This window comes from Neophocaena asiaeorientalis, unplaced genomic scaffold (assembly GCF_003031525.2).
Source record: "Neophocaena asiaeorientalis asiaeorientalis breed wild unplaced genomic scaffold, Neophocaena_asiaeorientalis_V1.1 scaffold328, whole genome shotgun sequence".
NCBI classification, from domain to species: Eukaryota; Metazoa; Chordata; class Mammalia; order Artiodactyla; family Phocoenidae; genus Neophocaena; species Neophocaena asiaeorientalis.
In genome coordinates this window covers 388,999-409,418 of record NW_020174432.1, presented here as the reverse complement: position 1 = coordinate 409,418, position 20,420 = coordinate 388,999, and the positions used below count along the sequence as shown (strand labels likewise).

Below are 20,420 nucleotides of genomic sequence, written 5' to 3'. Positions count from 1 at the left end.
GTGCTCCGCAACGGGAGAGCCCACAACAGCGAGAGCCCAGCGTACCACAAAGAAAAAAAAAAAAAATCAAAAACAATTTACTTTAAATGACAATGTCTTCAGCCATTGCCTAGAACAGCATTTCAGTGGTTGGATCCAATATTATCTATGTTAACTATTATATTTAAAAATATATATATAATATATATACACATATATAGCCAGTATATACTGGCTAGCATAGATAACGTTGGATATATGTATATATGTATTTTTTTCCATGACATTTATTAAAAGTAAATTTGATCTCAAGTTGAGACACAAATGGAAGTAATTTCCATTTTTGGACATTTCATATATATATGAAAAATGGATGTTTCAAGAAAATTTTCAAAATTATTAAATTGTTCCTAATACTACACTGTATTGGGAGAACTTTATCTTACTCATTCTTAGAACTTATAATAAAAAGGAGAAGCATATTGCTATTTACGTCTTTAAAAATAATTTATCATTGAATAGAAAAGCAGTTTTGGTATTACATTTTTTTCTTTGCTTTTGCTCATGGGATTACTATGTCATCTAAATGCAAATGAAAAGCCACAACTTTTAACTTCAGGAAGTACTAAGGGTAAATGTAATCATGAAAAGCACATGCTTTTCTTGGCTACATAAATTATTTGGTTTGTGATCCTGAGTTCCAGTTTTTTTTTTTTTTGCTGTACGCGGGCCTCTTACTGTTGTGGCCTCTCCCGTTGCGGAGCACAGGCTCCCGACGCGCAGGCCCAGCGGCCATGGCTCACGGGCCCAGCCGCTCCGCGGCATGTGGGATCCTCCCGGACAGTTTTTTATCTGTTAAAATGTGGACAACAATCATACCCACCTCCTAGGTTTGCTGCAAGGATTAAATAAAATAATGTACATAAAGCACTATTGGACACATAAGAAGTGTTTAATAAATGACAAATGATGACAATGATGGTCATGATGATTAGATAGTAGCTGAATACTGGCTTAGTATCAATTCCAGGAATATATTTACTAAAAGAAATATTAGGTAAAATACCCAAGAGTAAATTTACTATTTTAAGACTGCTCTAAGCTATAATAAAATGTAACTATTTCTATATATATCTAAGAGACACATTTCAGAAAATATATTTATAAAGCAAAATAAAATATTAAATCAAACTTTCCCCCCAGTATGTTCTCAGGCCTTACCTGCCCATTTGGACAGGTTCATTCATATCCCATCGCCTCATAGGGAACTAATTCTCAACTGCAGGATAAGGAATAGCTTTATCTCAGCAGGAAATAAATGACACTTCTTGGCTGACATAGAAGATACCTCGTTTTTAATATTTGCTTCTGGTACTTTATCCTAACATCCAAAGCCACCTGGTACCTGTGTATCCCATGTCTTCCTGATTGGTTCTTTTCTGATTTTCTTTGCCTTCATTTCTGAATCCTAACTGCTTTTTGACTTTTGTATTTCAGTAGTTAGGATTCTGACTTTGCATATTCTAGCCTTTGTCTTTTCAGGTCATCATGACTTTTGATCCTGTTGCTATGATTCATAGGTACCTACAGGTTAGCCTAAGGCTTAAGAATTTTTTTTTTTTAAACACACATGGTATATATACATTGCACATATCTTTGGCTAAGACCTCTCACATAATCTAGTTTGCTGAGCTGAAATTTTGGATATGTAAAATTTAAGGAAAGATAAGATTCCACATACTATAGTTTTAAGCCTTTATATAATTCATCACATGCTACCTCTTGCTATAGGTGTGTGTGTGTGTGTGTGTGTGTGTGTGTGTGTCTGTGTGTGGGTGTGAGTGTATTCATATTTATTGGTAGTTTTCAAACCTATTAGAATAAAAGCTCCAAAAAGCCGGAACAATATCTTCCTTATCTTTGTAAGTCTCTTAGCACCTAAGAGTCAAATATTTAATTTAATTTAAACTCGGAGGTTTAGCTTTTGTACCAGTAAGATAAGGATAAATTTCATTGTAAGGATTCTTGTGAGGAGTAAGAGAAATAATATATTCAAAATACCCAATCGTGTGCTTAGCGCATAGCAGCTGCTCATTTCCAACACCGAAAGCAGCGGGTCATAAATAAAAAGACACTGAATGGAATAGTTTAAATAAAGGAAAACTACAAATTAGCTAAAAGCTCTAGTTTGATGATGATTTTGTTGTCTACCTAAGGCTTGTACCAAATGCATTTTTCTGTCTATTTCTAACATGTTTACCTTCGGAATATAGCTCAGGCTTCCATTAAAAATAGACATATGATTAACAGAATGAGAAATATGGAAAGGGAGAAATAATGGGAAAAAGTTTTAAAAGTAAAACTTAAGAGGAACGTATTTTGGATACATTTAGATTATAGCATCTTCAAGTATATAATTCACAAAAAACCCAAAGCAAAGTTATAAATGACCTACTATGGGAGTTTACTTTTAAAATGGTTCATTCTTTTTGCTTTTCCTAAAGTATGAAAAACAAAAGTTATATAATTTAAGTGAGACAGAAGCAGCTAAATTATTATTATACCAAGGTAATGAGTTACGAATGTGAATAAGTTCATTTATTTAGGAAATGGTTGGTATTGTTTTGGCACTATACAATAAATGCTTTAAACAATTAGCATCTATTAGTTTCCAGCTGACATGAACAATGGATGATGTGCTCATCATTATCTTTAATGAAACAAACAAAGAAGGTTTACTGCATAGGATTACAGGATCTCAGCTGAAAATTGTGCTGACTGGAGATCATTAAAGTCTTGGACGACAGTGCGGGAGCTTTTCCCGACAACATTTTGATGTTTTGTACATTACTATTAAGCAGATCATGGAGCAGAAAAATTTACGGGAAATTATTGTTCTCCGGGATGTTCCAGACCCTACAGTTCTTAAGTGGCCTGGAAAAGTTAATGTTCTCCCTATTTATCTAACATTAGTGGAAAGCAACAGTACATCAGCAGAGCTCTACTGCAAGGAAAGTTATTATCAAAATTTTATAATAACATTCCTGAGAAAAAAGTAAACTCAGATTTCTAAAATAAAATTTTCATTTTCTCCTATATACTCATTTCAAGTTCTTAGATTAAGTAATTTCCTAGTTTGAGTTCTCTACAGCATCTCAGCAACTCAGGTCATTTGAGCTTTGTACGTGAACCTCTATGAGACGTCCTTAAGCATTGCTTGTTTTCAATTTATTGAATCTCACCATAAAACTGCGATTTATTGTCTAAAACTCTAGTCCAAGAATTGGTTATGGCAAAATACTGGGAAGCAAGAAAGCTCACGTTTGAAGAAAAATATTTTAGGCCATCAAGAAGTACTTGCAGGAATATTTACATCATATTCAGAGAGAAAACATGAGTAGATCGAAAAGTAGGAAAAAATTGAGGCAAACATAATCTTTGGAAGATAAGAGGGGGGCTGAATTTCTGGGCAGGGCTCTTGATATCAGTCTGGCGGGTCTAGAGGAGAAAAGAACAGAGCAGAGGGAGTCCTGGCACTGTGGTAAATGAAACAATCATAAGAGCAAGAAGATGCTCTCATTTGCATCATCTTATTTTTATTCCATATAATAATTCCAAGAGAGTAGAAGTTGTGTTTTGTTAGTAGCACAACTGTAGGTACTTGCTTTTTGAGGAGCTATTTCCAGATGATTTTTTCTCTGTCCTAGCCAAAGTTCTTATCATTGTCTGATTTGAATGCTGATTGTGTAAAAATCTGCTTGTAAATAGATAATTTTCTTTAGATAGGACTCCTAAAGAAGGTATTTTGTGTTAAGTTCTCTACTTTGGAGGGAGAAGACAGTGAGGAAAGGCCACAGAAAACTGAGGGTTAATTTAAGATTTAGTTTTGTAAACAGTATCCTGCAAATGAAATCCCAGCTAGAAAACTCTTTAATTCCTTCAAAGAGAATTAATCACTGCCTTGAGTATTCCTAAACTAATTTATGCCTTTCTTATACCTTTATCATGTCTCTCTGTCTCAGTCTCTGTCTCTCTCTTATCTATCTATCATCTGTCATCTATCTATCATCTATTTATCTACCATCTATCTATTCTGCTAGATTATAAATTCCTTGAGGATAATTACTGTCATATTTATTTTAGTATTCCCATTATCTAGATCAGTAGTGCCTGACTAGAAACTCAATGAATGTTTAATGAATAGAAATGAGTGGAATGGTTGTTTTATCTGGGCTATATACTGAGGTATTATCTCCAGTATGAAGTACCAAATCAGAGTATAAACTACTGTAATGATAGCTGAATAGAGCTGAGTCACTTAATCCTTTCCTTCTCTGTGATGGCTATAGATAGGAAGTGGTGTGCTTATACGTATTTAACAACCAGCTATTCAAAAGGAAAAAGTTCTGATTTACAGAGCCGGCTCATTTCTGAAGGCTAAATACTCCCACTGTGGCTGATTTCAAGTTACCAAATGGTCACTGAAGGCAGAGTTGGTGCATACCACCAGGGGTGGGGGCTTAGAAATAAATGCATTATTTGTAGGACTCACAAAGACTTGTTAGGAGAAAAGATGTACGGGACAACAAGATATCATACCTGCAAACTACTCATCTTGTGAAAGATGGAACAATAACAGCTTAAGATAAAGAAACACAATTGCAGACAGAGTAGCCATTAGCTTGGAGGCAAAGACTTACTAAAGAGCCACTGTTCCTTGGTCTGAAGGAAATTTGTAAGTTTCCTGGAGAATTTGTAGAGGAGGAATTAATGCTAGTAGTCAATGATGACTTTCTCAAAGGTCTGGCTCTGTGGGAACTCTGTGTCTCTTAGTAATTAGCTGTTCAAGGTACCTCATCCTTTATTTACTTCCATTGATTCCTCACAATTTTCAGAGATGGAAAGGCCAGTTCTGCGATGAAATCCCAGGTTTAGAAATCTCAGGTAGCTGCAGAGCTTGTGCTTTTGCCTTTAACAAATGCATTTACTATTTTCCTTCTCAGGATCCTTAACTCTTCCCCCATTCTAATCTATCATTTACTAGAACTGTTCTCAAAAAACAAACAAATACCAAAAATGTCCTAATTTATCAGCCAGCAGTGTCTTCTTTCTTGATTTTGCTATTACATCTAATATTGTTGAAGTCCTCTCTTTTCCTGAAACTTTTCCATAATGGCTTCTCAGATAATGTCACTCATGGTTTCTCCCCTATCTCTCTATTTATTCTTTTTTAAAATTTTATTTATTTAATTTATTTATTTTTGGCGGCATTGGGTCTTTGTTGCTGTGTGTGCGGGCTTTCTCCAGTTGCATGCAGTGTCTTCTTTCTTGATTTTGCTATTACATCTAATATTGTTGAAGTCCTCTCTTTTCCTGAAACTTTTCCATAATGGCTTCTCAGATAATGTCACTCATGGTTTCTCCCCTATCTCTCTATTTATTCTTTTTTAAAATTTTATTTATTTAATTTATTTATTTTTGGCGGCATTGGGTCTTTGTTGCTGTGTGTGCGGGCTTTCTCCAGTTGCAGTGAGCGGGGGCTACTCTTCGTTGCAGTGCTCGGGCTTCTCGTTGCGGTGGCTTCTCTTATTGTGGAGCACGGGCTCTAGGCACGTGGTCTTCAGTAGTTGTGGCACGCAGGCTCAGTAGTTGTGGCTCGTGGGCTCTAGAGCGCAGCCTCAGTAGCTGTGGCACACGGATTTAGTTGCTCCGCGGCCTGTGGGATCTTCCCGGACCAGGGCTCGAACCCGTGTGCCCTGCATTGGCAGGCGGATTCTTAACCACTGCGCCACCAGGGAAGGCCTCTGTTTATTCTTAATCTCCTTTGCTAGCGTCACTTTCTCTAACCTGATTTTAAATTAGATTATCCCCAAATTTCAATCTTTAGCCTTCTTTTCTTTTCACTATACGAATTCCCACAGAATGATCTAATCCATTATCTACCCATGTAATGACTAAAAAATCCTTATCTTTCCCCCTCACTTCTCTCCCAAGCTTGAGACCTGTATTTCCAGGACATCTAACAGAACATCTCCCATATGTTGTTTTGTAGGTACATCGATTTCAATGTGGCCCAAATCAAATTTATTCTTTCACTCCAAACCAGCTGTTCTTGTATCTCTTATATTCCCTCCATTATTTCATAGGCTTAATAACCAACTAAAACCTAGAAAACTTGTGAGTTATCTTTGACTGCTTTCTCTCTAATATTCTCCATTCTAATCAGTTAAGAAGTATCACTCATTTTATGCAAACAAATATCTGGATAATAAGATAAGCTACTTGGGACTTATGAATGGGTCCTTGGTCTTTCATATTCATAGAGTCTGTTATACCTACTTATTTGTCTCACTTGCTGTTGAACGTCTACCAATATTCTTTCTTCCCCTTTGTTCTTTACTAAAAGAATCAGATTTATTTTGGTGGTCTAACAGCAACAACAAAAAAAGAAAAGAACTTCATTTTTTAGAATCCCTTGTAGCTAGGGTGATCCTTTCACTTGAGTCTGGCCTCTGAGGTATAAGTAGGAACTTAGGGGACACAGTTTGGAGAGAACTATTACTTTTCTGATTACAGTGGGCTGGCTTAGCTGTTATGGTCTTTGCCTTTCCCTCTTGGCTTTTCTTTCTGATTGGAGTTTACATATGAGCCTACGTTAGTAGTCATTTTGTGACAATGGGGATGAATGCCTTCCTGTAAGAACAGGGAGCAGAAAGACAAGTTTTAAGAACAGAGAGCTTGGCTTTTGAAACAGTAGTACCAGCCCTGAACTGCTGCTTGAATTTCTTGTTTATGGAAAAAAAAAAGATCCTTATTTATTCAGATGACTTTGTCTATTTGTTATGAACATCTGAATGTCAATCCAAATGGTATATCACTCATCCTGTTCTGTGCCTGTTCTGACCTCATGGTAAAAAGGTACACTCTTGGGCTTCCCTGGTGGCGCAGTGGTTGAGAGTCCACCTGCCGATGCAGGTGAGGCCACAACAGTGAGAGGCTCACGTAGCGCAAAAAAAAAAAAAAGGCATTGTCCTTTGACACCAGATTGGCTTATTTACTTAGGGTCGGAAAACATTAAACCTGACTTGGAAATTCATGTTTTTTCATTCTTGAAATAGCTAACCTGGGTTGATTTTTTGTTTTTGTTTTTTTCGGTACACGGGCCTCTTACTGTTGTGGCCTCTCCCGTTGCGGAGCACAGGCTCCGGACGCGTAGGCTCAGTGGCCATGGCTCACGGGCCCAGACACTCCGCGGCATGTGGGATCTTCTCGGACCGGGGCACGAACCCGTGGCCCCTGCATCGGCAGGCGGACTCTCAACCGCTGTGCCACCAGGGAAGCCCCCTGGGTGGGTTTTTATAATTATGCTTATACTTGACATCAAGGAAAGTTAAACTAAAGAACATAACAATCCATGACCAAAACACTAATAATTACTAAAATGTGAATAATTTTAATGGTTTACAAACAACTTTCATATATTTTATATATTACTTTCTTTTCCCCAACATCTGACAGCTATTACTTTTTAAATTTACAGATAATATGTATTAATACTTAGCCATTTATTATTTTAGATGTATCCACATAAGGTAAATAATTTTCTTTTTCCACAGCTTTACTGAGTCTTAGATTTATTTTTATGCCATTTATTTTTCAGTAATATCTCAAACAAATGTCATCTGAAATTTCTGCCTCAATCAAGAAGTCTGTTCTTCCCAGACCCTTAAATGTATTAATAACAATATCTCATTCTGATATACGTAACATTTCATTTACATCCAAGCTCAGAGAGAGTAGAACAGAATGCCTGCTGCTAGTGAAAAACCAATGAGGCCATTATTCTTCCACAAAAGGAGTTACTATTAAAGCAATTATACCATTATTATGATTAAATGCTTCTCCAAGCCCTCGGATTATAGACTTGTAAGATCCAGCTAGAATTAGGAAAAAACATAAATAAACTCTCCTTAGTCATAAAATTCCTGACATTTAGTTCTTTGTAAACATCTTTAACTATTATGTGGCTTATTATGTAATTTTTTAGAGAATATTTATATCTTTTATTAGGACATAGGGTGGTGATATTATAGATATTAAGTAGCAGGCTAGCATCCCCAAAGTTGTAACGGAAATAAGACATGAGAACATAGCAGTAGGATCATGGTCCTGGGAATCTATAACGGGCAAAAATACAAGAAAAATTAATGGATTGAGGATATGAAGTGGTGTTCCCTTTCAAATATTAATACCTTAGAAAGTAATAAAGTAACTCAAGGTACTTGCATCTAAGAGAATCAGAGCTAAATAACAGCCTGAAAAACAACATATTATTGAAGAAACTAAAAGGGCCTGAGAATTGCCCTGATGGATCAAATGCAAGCACAGGGCAGATATAATTACATTCTGTTGAAAATCTGGAAGAGGTCCACTACCCTTACTCCTTGTGTGAGAAGGTAGGGTAGGATCGGTTGGATTTGCATGAAGACCATTTGGGGTGGAGTCAACAGTCAAACATGGCAAGGAATGACAATTATGTCTTGCTCAGACTCTAGCAGTAGCATCTGAATAGGACTCCTTGTCTTTAACATCCTTTTCAAATTCATCTGAAGTATACCATTAGAGTATCTTCTAAAAGCACAGATTTGTAGATACTGGTGACTTAAAAAAATCTTCAAAGCTTATGATTTTAAAGAAGAACATTCTGGATTTTTAACTGAGTGATCTAAAGCCCTCCACAATCTGGTCCCAGACAACTTTTCCATTCTTACCTCTTAATACGTATCCCAATTTGTTAAATGTTTCTATTCTAAAGAACTACTAGCTGTTCCTTAAAACACAGCTTGTGCTCATATGCTTTTATAACTCTGCTTAAGCTCTCCCTCTGCCTGTTATGTCCTTCACATTATGCCTTATTCTACAGTGTATTCCCAGATTTCTTCAAGCCAAATGAATATTTCTCATTTTATTTTTCCTTTGCATGATTTACTTGTATTGTACTACTTAACACGGCCTACTTTGTATGAGCACTACTTTTTGTGCATGTTTCCCTAATTAAATTATGAATTCTTAGACTGGAAGGATTATGCCTGCCTGCTTCCTCCTTTCCTCCCTCCCTCCTCTTTCTTTTTTGCATTTCTTCCTGCCTTTATCCCTTTCTTCCTTTATTCCTTCCTCATTCACTTAGTCCTCCATTTTATTATTATTTATTTGATTGTTTATCTGGTAATTTTTCTTCTTTTAATGTTGCAGAACCAGAATGCAGACTTAAAGCTGATCAGCTTCAGAGATACCTGTGGTATGCAGTTCTGAGTAGCAGGAAAGAAAACATTACTAAATGTTCCCCGAGATAACAAAATACGTTCAGATATTTAAAAAGGAGGACTCATATAACCATCCTTTAAGAAAAAAAGCCCAGGAAAATTATTTGGCACTGAAACATACTTTTAGTTATTCACTCGTCACTGAGTCATTCAAAAAAAATCACAGTATTTTAAAGCTGAAAGTGACTTCAGAGAGGATGTAATCTACCTTCCTCATTTTATGGATGAGAAAATTGAGAGAAATAAGTTAAATGAATTAACTAAGCTTATACAACTAACTTGTCAGTATTAAAGTCATTCTATTTCTTTTCATTAAAATAAATGGTGAACCATAAATTCATGTTTAATGGGATACTAGGCAGCCTATTTAGAACCTAAGCCATTTCTTTTTAAAATATTCACATATAGTTTTCTTCTTTAAAATAAAGATTTTCTTCCTTTTCTGAAATTTGAAAACTATATAAAATGACATGTATAATCAGAATATAAAACCAGCATGGAAATAACACTACTATACTACTTATAACTATATGTGGATGAATTTTAAACAAGTAAGGTATTTAAATAATAAAAAAAATACAAACAAACCTGAATAAAAAGACATTTTATGTCATTTTGAAATAACACCTTCATATTCCATCTAAAACTCCGATGATTTTTCTTTTTGGCAGAGAGTGAAAATGGGCTTGAGAAGTAACATGTTCTTACATGACTGACCCTGAAGACTGTTAGCCTTGAAGTGAGTATTCCTAGTCATGAAAATGACCTAAGAAGGGTCAATCATAAAATCATAGCCATTTCTTTGTTAGTCAGAAAGCTATATTGAATGGTGGGTTTTGGTTCATCTATCAGAACTGAGTTCAACTGTAAAGTTTTTGTTACTCCTACCTCACTTGTTATAATAAATAATAAAAACAGCTACCATTACTGGGCTTTCCCATGTGCCAAGCTGAGTTCTGTACTCTTTTATATACAATATTTCTACCTCCTGAAATTATCACCAGCCAAAAGTTCCTTCTCTCATAAGAGATCTATTCCAAGGTTAGCTATATTATTTCCAGTCTGGAGTATTATTTTATAATTTTCAAAATTGATGATGTAGAAATAATCAAAATTCCATGTTTAGGAAGATATTAGTAAATTAATTTTGCTAATAAATAATATCTGTAATCCTTCCAACTGAAGAAAAGTTACAACTAGTTTTTGTGCTCATGAGCAAAGCTATTACATAATAAAATTGTAGATATGTTCAAATTATAATTAGCCAAATTAAATTGAAATTATAGACGTGGAAGACTCCATGCTGCCCTCCTAGTTGACTGATTGCCTTAATTGACTAAAGGTTTTGACTTAAGTCTCAATTCAAACTTAGTTTTCAATTATTTCATGTGAAGTATGAAGCAAAAACATTATACACATACATTTATTCTATAAATCATAATTATTATGCCATAAGTTAATTATAAAATCTGTAGATTCAATCATTTGTGAGAATACATTGAGTAGAGAGCCTGACACTGATCAGAGATTACTGAATCAATAATGAGACAACACTAGATAAAGGAAATGAAATACAGAAGATCTAGTTCAAACCTAATTTTAAAGATTAAGCTACAAGATTAAATGATTTGCTTAATTAATGATGAGGCTGCCTAAAACCCAAGTGTTAATATATAATGATGTTTTTCAACATGGCCTCCAAACTACCATATATTTGGGTAGCACTTTATAGATAACACAGAATTTGTACACAGAAAAAGGTTGGGTTGTGAAGAACTATTGGGCAATGTATCCAAAGTCTTATAAATGGCAGAATCAAAATTAGAACCTAAGTCTTCCAATTCTTTCTGAGTATTCTTTCTATTATGATTAACTCTAGACAGAAACCAATAATCATATGTCCATTAGAAAATCTGTTTTAGACTCTTGGGTAATAACCTACCCATACCCTCTCCAGAAGTTCATATCTTGTCCTTACTTGCCCCTGGAGAAACTACAAAGATGAATAAACTATATCCCCATTCTCAAGAAGTGTGAAGTTTAATAAAAAAGTAAGAAACAAGCAAATAAGCACCACATAAGACAGAATATATGTATTTTAGGAAGTGATAATGTCATGGTTGGTTCAGAGGGTTTATATGTTTTCATATCTCTGTTGTCTTGAATATTCTTATATTTGTAATTTTTTATATGGCTATACTTAATCCTTTTAAATTACATGAAATTTGAGTTGGAAAGAATGTTTCTGCATTATATATCACATTTTCTTCCTTCCTCATTCCTCTTATCCTCCTTGATTCTATAAAGCAAGATCTCTCACCCTTCGGTGACCCATATCATTCATTCCTTGTATCCCCCCAAAGGGCGCTCTAGTTGTCAGCAAACCAGCAACCCTGGAGGCTTGATGAAAGCAAAGGTGAATGCATAAATTTCTATTTTTGCTGGAGGTAAAAGAAGAATGTTTCCCTTGTGTGTTCTTAGGAAATATATAGGAAGCAATTATGCTCTTGGCAATAGCAGCTATTGTCCATAGACTGACCCTTTTACCAGAGAGTAGCTAGATGCAATTTATTTAAAGACCTTTCTTTTGTTAGTTTTTAGCAACATTATATTTACTAAAAAGAGAGAAATTACAATTTCTTCCGTAATTTTATAGTGTTCTACAACATGTAAGTTGCTGTCCCAGTCATCTCAAATGACTTCTTCATAATTAAAAATATCTTTTTTATATTTCCTGACCTGACATGTGGTTTTCCTGGCCTGATATGTGATTATACAGTATGAGGTAGCAATTCACAAATATAATGTAAAGAAAGAAGACACATGCTTGAATGTCTGGCTAAGAAAAACATATTTAAATTTAAATGTGGTTTTATAACTACGAAAAATAATTTTTAAAATGAACTTGCAAACACAAAAATATTTCATCTCCTAGGATGTGAGAAGGTAGTTGGAGAAATAGAGAAAATAAACACAATTTTAAAAAATCAAAAAGTTTGAAACAAAATAGCTATAGTTAGTTGCCTAAAAATACATATTTACATTACAATCAAATATGCTTTCATAATGCATTAAGGTGATAAACTAAAAGACCATTAACTACTTTGTATAGATATGTTATAGCTTAACTGTATATCCCCCAAATTCATATGTTGTAGTGCTAACTTCTACTACCTCAGAATGTGACTGTTTCGGAGATAAGGCCTTTAAAGAAGTAATTAAGGTAAAATGAGGTCACACTGGTGGGCCTTAATCTAATATGACTGGTGTCCTTACAAGAAGAGGAAATTGGAACACAGACACACACAGACGGATGACCCTTTGAGGCCATAGCAAGAGGGTGGCCAACTCCAAGCCAAGGAGAGAGGTCTCAGAAGAAACCAAACCTGCCAACAATTGATCTTGAAATTCTAGCCTCCAGACTGTGAGAAAATTAATTTCTGTTGTTTAAGCAACCTAATCTGTGGCATTTTGTTATGACAGCCCTAGCAAATGTTAAGAAAAAAGAAACCTAAAGTTAGAAACTTTTATATTCAAAGATTAGTCACAAACTATAGAATTTCTAAAATTCCATTAAAATTATCTATTATTAAGTTTGTAACTGTGGGTCTGTTACATAAAGTGAGGTATGTTTGTACATGTGAGACAAGGAAGAAATAAATAGTTGTTGCTTCCATCAGCTAAAATATGGAGGAGAGGAATTCTCCTTTGGCTCAGAGCTTTAGGATATGTGTGTGTGCATATCATAGATTTAGATAAATTATGTGTAAATTTAATTTTCTCTCTCTCTATGTTTAAGTTAAATTTGAAGTACATTCCAGCTGGCTAAAGAGTAGAAATGGCAAGAATGATAATTTGTGGTAGATAAAAATTTGACTAACCTGATAAAAATGAGACAACCCAAATCACTTTTTAACTTTTTAGATCATTAGTTTTTACACTTTTCCTCCCTTTTTCCTCCCTTTTCCTCCCACCTATTTTTTAGGATTACCTTAAAGATATACTAATCTGTATCTAGCAGACTGTTGCTGGCAGGGTATCTGTTGAAAATAATTTCTCTTTTTCTCTTTCTTCCCCATCATCATCATCATCACCATCACCACCCCACCATCATCACACGACAGCTCACATTTACTTATTCCTTATTATATTCCAAACTCTGTTTGAGTTATACATAACATATAAATAGACTTAGTCTTGAAAACTAGTAGGTACTATTACTAGCACACTGCTAATTTGACTAAAGAACGTGAAGCTATCTTATTGCAGGGTTATACAGAAATGAACACAACAACAGAGAAAATTGACAAAGTAGAATAGACGTTTAGAGAAATGGCAGGTTTCAGTGAAGAAATCCAGGTGCAGCCATTAGCATTCTCCCTGGCATCTTCATCAGTAAGTGATTAGATTTCTTGACTAGTTTGGGATGGAAACCATGAGGAGGTGATCTTAATTCTGATTTTTAAAAAATGAAACCATTCTGCTGGATATCTGGCTAGACTAAGCTTAGCAGGAATTTTTTTGAAAATCTGAATCCTACTTCTGTTCATAAAGCAGTTGAACTGCTTATGCCAAGAAACGATGCTTCATTACTTCCCACAGGACTTCTTAACCTACTCCTTGAGGACCTTGCAGGGTAGAGATCGGGTTACTAAGATCACTCCTATTAGAATTCTCTTGCTCTATGTGTCACATGATTCCATCACTGGCACAATGGTGTCTGTTTCATGAGAATACCAGGTTCTCTGGGTAGCTTGAGAGTCAATGATGGAGCAGCTCTTCCTCCAGCGGGCACCAGGCCCAGCTCAACTGTACTATTATTGGGCTGGGCTGTGTTATATACTACCAGAAACTCAACTTTTGTGCTTATCCAAAAAGAAAATCTCCTAGCATTTTATATCTATCACTGTTATAAAATTATACCTTGCATTTCTTCACTTTCAATAAATACATGTATTTCCACGTATCATCTTAGTGATTTGTATAAGGCCACCTAATGTACATTTTAAAATTCACTTTTTATAAATTTTTCAGTTTTCAGATCCATTTATGTCACTGCTGTTAAAGAGTATTTCTTTTTAAATACCCATACCCATAGCCATATGCCTACCTGTTAATCAGCTTGCCAAGAGCCAAGCTCATGGAATGTCAACCTTGATAACATCATTTCTTAATTTCAGTAATTTAGCTTGTAATTCTCATCATATGTTATGTTCCAGGCTCTTTTTATTTTTTTATCTCTTTGAAGATTCATACATTCTTTCCCCCTAAATTTGATCTCTGCTGCTTCAGTCTCTTTATTTGAGAATAAAGGGAACATTCAATGATATTTGAGTTACACTAAAATCCTTTCCATCAGCTCAGTTATTTCTTTACCATTTCTTTTCAACCTTGTCATATTCATTTCTGGTGCCTATGGCACATTTGCTGTTGTTATAAAAAAATAATAACAAATATCTGCACCATTTATTAAGCATTTTACTAAATGCTAAACCATGTATATACATTATCTCATTTCCTCCTAATCATCGCTGTATGGAATAGATCTCAAAGCCCTTTTTAATAAAGAAACTGAGAGTAAGAGGTTAACCTACCGAAAGTCACCCAGGTGGAGTTTGCTTGTCTCCAGGCTGTGTTCTCATGTCCTACACTGTACTCAAGTACTGCTGCCATATTTTGGTGATATTAGAGTCTTAAAGTACTCCTGACTCACAAACACCAAACTTATAAGCAGCCCATAGATGCCACTCCTCACCAGCCCCAGCCTGTCTCCCCTCTTCTGGTCCCTATTGCTCGTGTTTTGAAAGTCAATTTAAAACACTTAAGGCTGGCCTTAAATGTGTATTCTCAGTGTTGAGAAGACAGTAAGCTCTAACTAAGGGAACAGCCTAGTTAACAATGGTGATCTACCTGCCAAAAATACTTTGCCTTTAAAAGTCTGAATTTTTTTTTATATTGATACTGCCTACAGCTCCATCGTGTGAGGTTTATTTGTATTTACAGACCTTTTTTTTTAAAAACTATCTCTGTGTTGTGTAGTTCATATTATAATGTAAATTACTTTAGTGGGATTGCTTTCTTCCTAATATGTCTCTTTGACATCAGTGAATGGATTCTTACAAGACAAGAAGCCTGGAAGAAAAGGTGACAAGTGCCCAGGATCAGGTATGTACAAAGAATGGAGAAAAACTCTTTTTTTCCCTTTCTTTTGCTGTGTTGTGCTCCACTCCCAGAACACTGACTCAGTCTATTAGATTGCAGGTTAAATGGATTAATATGAACTTCTGGTCCACATGTGAAAAGTTCTGCAAAATTTATGGGCTATCTTCCTTAATTCTAGAGTGATAAATAAGAAAACAGAAGATTATAAGTGCTACAATAGGGGTAAAATATTTTTGTGATAATTTTGTGGGAACATTACCACCAAAAAGGAACATGTTTTTCTACAGAGAAATAAGCTTTGAGTTCCAAATAAACACGGTATCAGTAAACTGTGTAGTTTCTCTGTTGAAATCTGATGGACTACCCTTTTAAAAAATATCTTCCAAGTTCATTTAAAAACATTAAATATGGCTAAGTTAAAAAGCAAACATCATATACTTATATAAATATTATCAAATTCTCCATATTAATTTTCAGATATACCTACATTGTTTATCAATTATTGCTAATTATTGTAATTATGTAACTCATAGAAGGGTAGTTGGTCTATGCTGAATTATAATTCACATTGTTAAATGTAATAAACAAATGTTTTTCTGAACCAATGAAGAGCAGAGAACATTGGTTTTAAGTTGATTCTTAAATTATGTTGAGAGTAGAATAGATGAATCACATGTAAACTGGGATAAAGACAATGCAATAGGCATGAAAGGGTGCATTGGCTACATAGTTAAATTCTGTTTTGAGGGGAAAAGCCCTGAGAAATCATCCACTGGTTAAATAGGAATCATGTCTGCATGTGGTTTTGATGCTTTTATTAAATATAGGCTGTCTGCTTACAAATTTCCTCATATACTTAGAATATGTTTAGAAAGACAGTAACTTAATAGGCATTGCTCTGCAGGTACTTTCAAAGTTAATTACTAAGGAGATATTTTATAAATTAGTAAGAATTGTTTACAACTGTCAGTGCAGAATGCTTGAAAAATTCAGGGAAGCAATGCCATTTAAAATGTGGAATGTGTAGTTTAAAAAAACATTTCGCTAACAATTATATTCCATGAAAGCTTTTAATAGCTTCACTAGAATTTCAGGAATATAGCTCATAAGTATACCATATGCTCCACAGGCTTTGGATTTAATCTCAGTTATCTCAAAATTGAAAACCAGATTAGCTACAAATAATACTTTCCATGATTTAATGTGAACTTGGGTAGATTACTTAACCTTTCTATGGCTTAGTTCCCTTACCAATTAAATGATCTTTTCACGAATTAGAGTTAATGTATTAAAGTGCATAGCTCAATAGCAAGTATTTAATTGGCACTTGTTCTCAAACAAGGAAGAAAAGAATGGAAATATAAAGTGAATATCCCTAGTTTAAAAGAGAGGGGATGTAGTTGAAAATTTTAATCTAAATAATTGTTAGTATGGAAATGAATAATAACTAAATCTATACATGTGCTTGACTGAAAAGAATCCTCTGTAATTTTCTCTTTGATCCATGAGAGAGTTAGATCGAGGTAGGGATGACAGGCAGATAGATGACCCAGCAAAGATAGTTCCACATCAGGAAATTTGTAGTGGAACAAAATAGAGTCGTGCTTTGGATCCTTTTCAAAAGTTGTACCTTAATGACTTGATTGCATTTTTGGTTAGGCTGAGTGCACAACTCCAGCAATAGTAAACAGAATTCTATGTACTTGACATTCAACAGATAGGATTTGTTAGATACTAGGAGAGGCCTTGTAAAGGAGTCAGATCACTTATCCTCAGAAGAACGTGTTCATTTTTAAATGACATCATCCATCACTGGCTTCTGGCTAAAACCCTAAAAAGAGGAAGTCAACTCATTCAGTTACCTGGAAGTAAATTTTACATGCAGCCCACCTTAGAGCAGTGGTTCTCAAACTGTAGTCCACATCTCAATCACCTGGGAGGCTTTTTAAATCCAGGAACATCACCCCTAGAGTTTTGATTAAGTAGGTCTGGAGGGGGTCAGAGAATTGCATTTCCAAAAGTCCTTGGGTGATGTTGAGGTTATTGGTCTGGGTCTACACTTTGAAAACCACTGCCTTAGAGAATATCTAGGAAATTATTTGCTTAGCATAATAAGTCCTTTGCCAAGACTTAAATTTTTTCTAACCTAAAATAATTGGTGTCAAAGCTATAAAACTTTGAAGCCTCAGGCATTCTTTAGTATTCCTTTGGTCCATCCCCTTGTAATGAATTTCTGTCAGGTATCCATAACAAGAATCATTGGCACTGCTTCTAAGGAACTTGTTTTTATTGTATGAACAATGTAAATCATATGAATGACCCAGTTTCCTTTTCTGCCTTTGCTGCTTGTGAGGAAGCTCACAGTCAAAATATAAGCCCCACATGTAGCAGGTGTATAGGATCTCACACTATGCATTTTGTTCACAAGCTTTACTTCTGGCGTTACCTTGTTTTCTATTGACCTCATTTTCCCTTGATACTCATTTCTTCACTGACGATATTATTGAGAGTATTTTAAAGAATCATCTACATTCCTTCCTGAAGTATAGTGGGATATAAACAAACAAAACAAATATGTGTTACCTTATGTTTATGGAAGCTTTAATATCCTATTTTATCAGGACTTCATGCCTTGGTCTTTGGATTATATAATATGAATAAATCAGAGCTTAGAGCATAGCAGATGCCACAAAAGATCAGGTCTTTCTTCCTATTTAGCCCTAGGCAGAAATATTTTTAAAAGTACCTGGAAAGGCACAGATAGCATTTCTGATACCAAGCTCAAAAGGTTAGAGATATATCTGAAACATACTATCACTGCAAATCTGTTTTCTGTGAAATTCACTGAACCTATTTGAAGTTATTCATATTTTCATTTTAGAATAAAATTTCTAGAAGTTAAAACCTGCTAAGTAAATGCAAGGCTATTTTTTGTTTGTTTTAAATTTACCTTTCTCTTGGCATTAGGCCTGTGCCATTTCCAGGACAGCAGAACAATCCTGTATTCACCACATCAGTCAACATTCATGTACTCTGGGGAAGAGACTGGTGGCTTGGAAGGTGATGCTGAGGTAAGAATATCTGCCTCCTCTAGGTTGTATAATGGAGAAACTGAAACCTATGCTACCTACCACATACGCACATCCAGCATAGCCAGTTGTGCTTTACTTCGTAAGTCTTATCTTTATTGAAGAATGGGCTATAATTGAGAGAAACTGAAGGTAAGGATAAAATAGACCTAACTGTATAAAAATCCAAATTGCTTTTCTCTAATACACAGATAACAGACCACAAATATTACATGACTGCAATGATTAGACCACATAATAATGAAATGTTAGGAATAAGTTTTGCTATTTTCATTCTTTTGTTAAATCTTAAATAGGTACCTCAGAGCAAAGTCTTTGAATGAATAATATGATGAGCCTAAAAATGTTTTGAAAATATAAAGGCAATGAAGGGCAAGAGCAATGAAATACTACTTTTTTCTCCTACATTGGTAGACTTCACACCTCAATTTATTACCAAAAAGTGGTTCAAAAAGATTCTCACTAAAAAACTTTTTGAATTCTTTATAACACCTCATGAGTATGTATTTTGTTCCAATAACTTATTACTAAATCAGATTGAATTAAAATGCTATCAAGTAAAAAAATTCTATATGTAGGAAAACCATAAGATGATAATAGAAGTTCTTCCTAAACATTTTTGAGGGTGTTAGGGCCTTTATAGGTTTTATAAAATGAAAAATTCTAAAAGCTTTGTTCTTCAGATCATTTATGAGTTTCATTTCCTTAATCTCCTATATTATATAATGATTTTTCTAAATATTAAGGCAAGTCTATACCTAAAAGTTGGTATACAAACACATCATAAATTTTAGCATTTAATAATATCATGGGGCCATCGCATTATATGTTTGTGTCTGACTAATCTGCATTCAGCAGTTTGAGAATCTGACAGTTTCATATGATTAACTGATTATTTTACAACTTTTAAAAAGAAAAATGTCTTGCCTTTGATTGGTAATCTTGTTCCAGTCTGGGATCTGATCCGGCTACCTGTTTGTATTTGTTAATTTTCATTTGGCGATTTCTCTCCTCTATATCCATAGCACCTATCGAGTAGAAAAAAACCCATAAAATTAATGTTCAGTTCTTGCTTCTGAGCCCAACTTACAGGATGTATAAAAGAAGAAATGCTAGGCTGATATATTACTTTCATTCAAGGTAGTATGTACAAATTAAATGTCATTTTTTAGATTTATTTAAGTATGCAAGTTGGTGAATAAAAGCATGATTATTAAATATGTGAAATAATTTAAATCTGAATAAAATGTAAACAAATGTAAATAGAAGACAACAAATCTTCATTAGATAGAAAATACCTTCTGGTACATATATGTCCAGGAGAATATATTTGACAGCACATAAATATGACAATAGTAATATTATAAGAATTTTGGCTTGTAATGAATTCATCAAGGTTCGAATTATTTACTGGAAAGAGGTTGTAAGTCTCACTGGTTTCAAATACATTTTACAATTGCATTTAGAATTATCATAAAATCATCCCATGTATTAAAGCAGGTTGCTCCAACATACGTGTGGATGCAGTTATCAAGATCTTTTGAACTTGAATTTTCTAGAACTAGGATGAAGAAAGAGGCACTTGGAATAATACTCCTGAAAACATACCATGCCTATAAAGGCACAAAGTATTACTGAAATCATTCTAGGGGAAAAAAAGAATGTAAGGAGGTGAGAAACTGAGATAGTAAGCCTATTATAAGATGAGATTAATGCTGTCTATAACAGGTGCTTCCTCAAAACACATCAACTATAGATATCAAGAGGGTCTTTAAGAACTTTGGTAAGAATAAGAACTAAATTCAGTAGGAAAACCTTAGCAAACATGAAAAAGTGCTTTAAAATTATATTTATGATTTTTATTAAA

At 34.5% G+C, this 20,420-nt stretch overlaps 1 protein-coding gene across 15 annotated transcripts in view; it reads right to left on the bottom strand.

Annotated features, from left to right (window-relative positions):
- Positions 1-20,420, bottom strand: part of RIMS2 (regulating synaptic membrane exocytosis 2) — a 348,709-nt gene that overhangs the window by 135,963 nt on the left and 192,326 nt on the right. For 5 of the 15 annotated variants that reach the window (XM_024756898.1, XM_024756899.1, XM_024756901.1 and 2 more), the window contains one exon: positions 19,481-19,581. The exons of the other annotated variants lie outside the window; for them this stretch is intronic. In XM_024756898.1, coding sequence (XP_024612666.1) covers positions 19,481-19,581 — 101 coding nt within the window. The remainder of the gene's footprint in view (positions 1-19,480; positions 19,582-20,420) is intronic. 15 annotated transcript variants of the gene reach the window in all.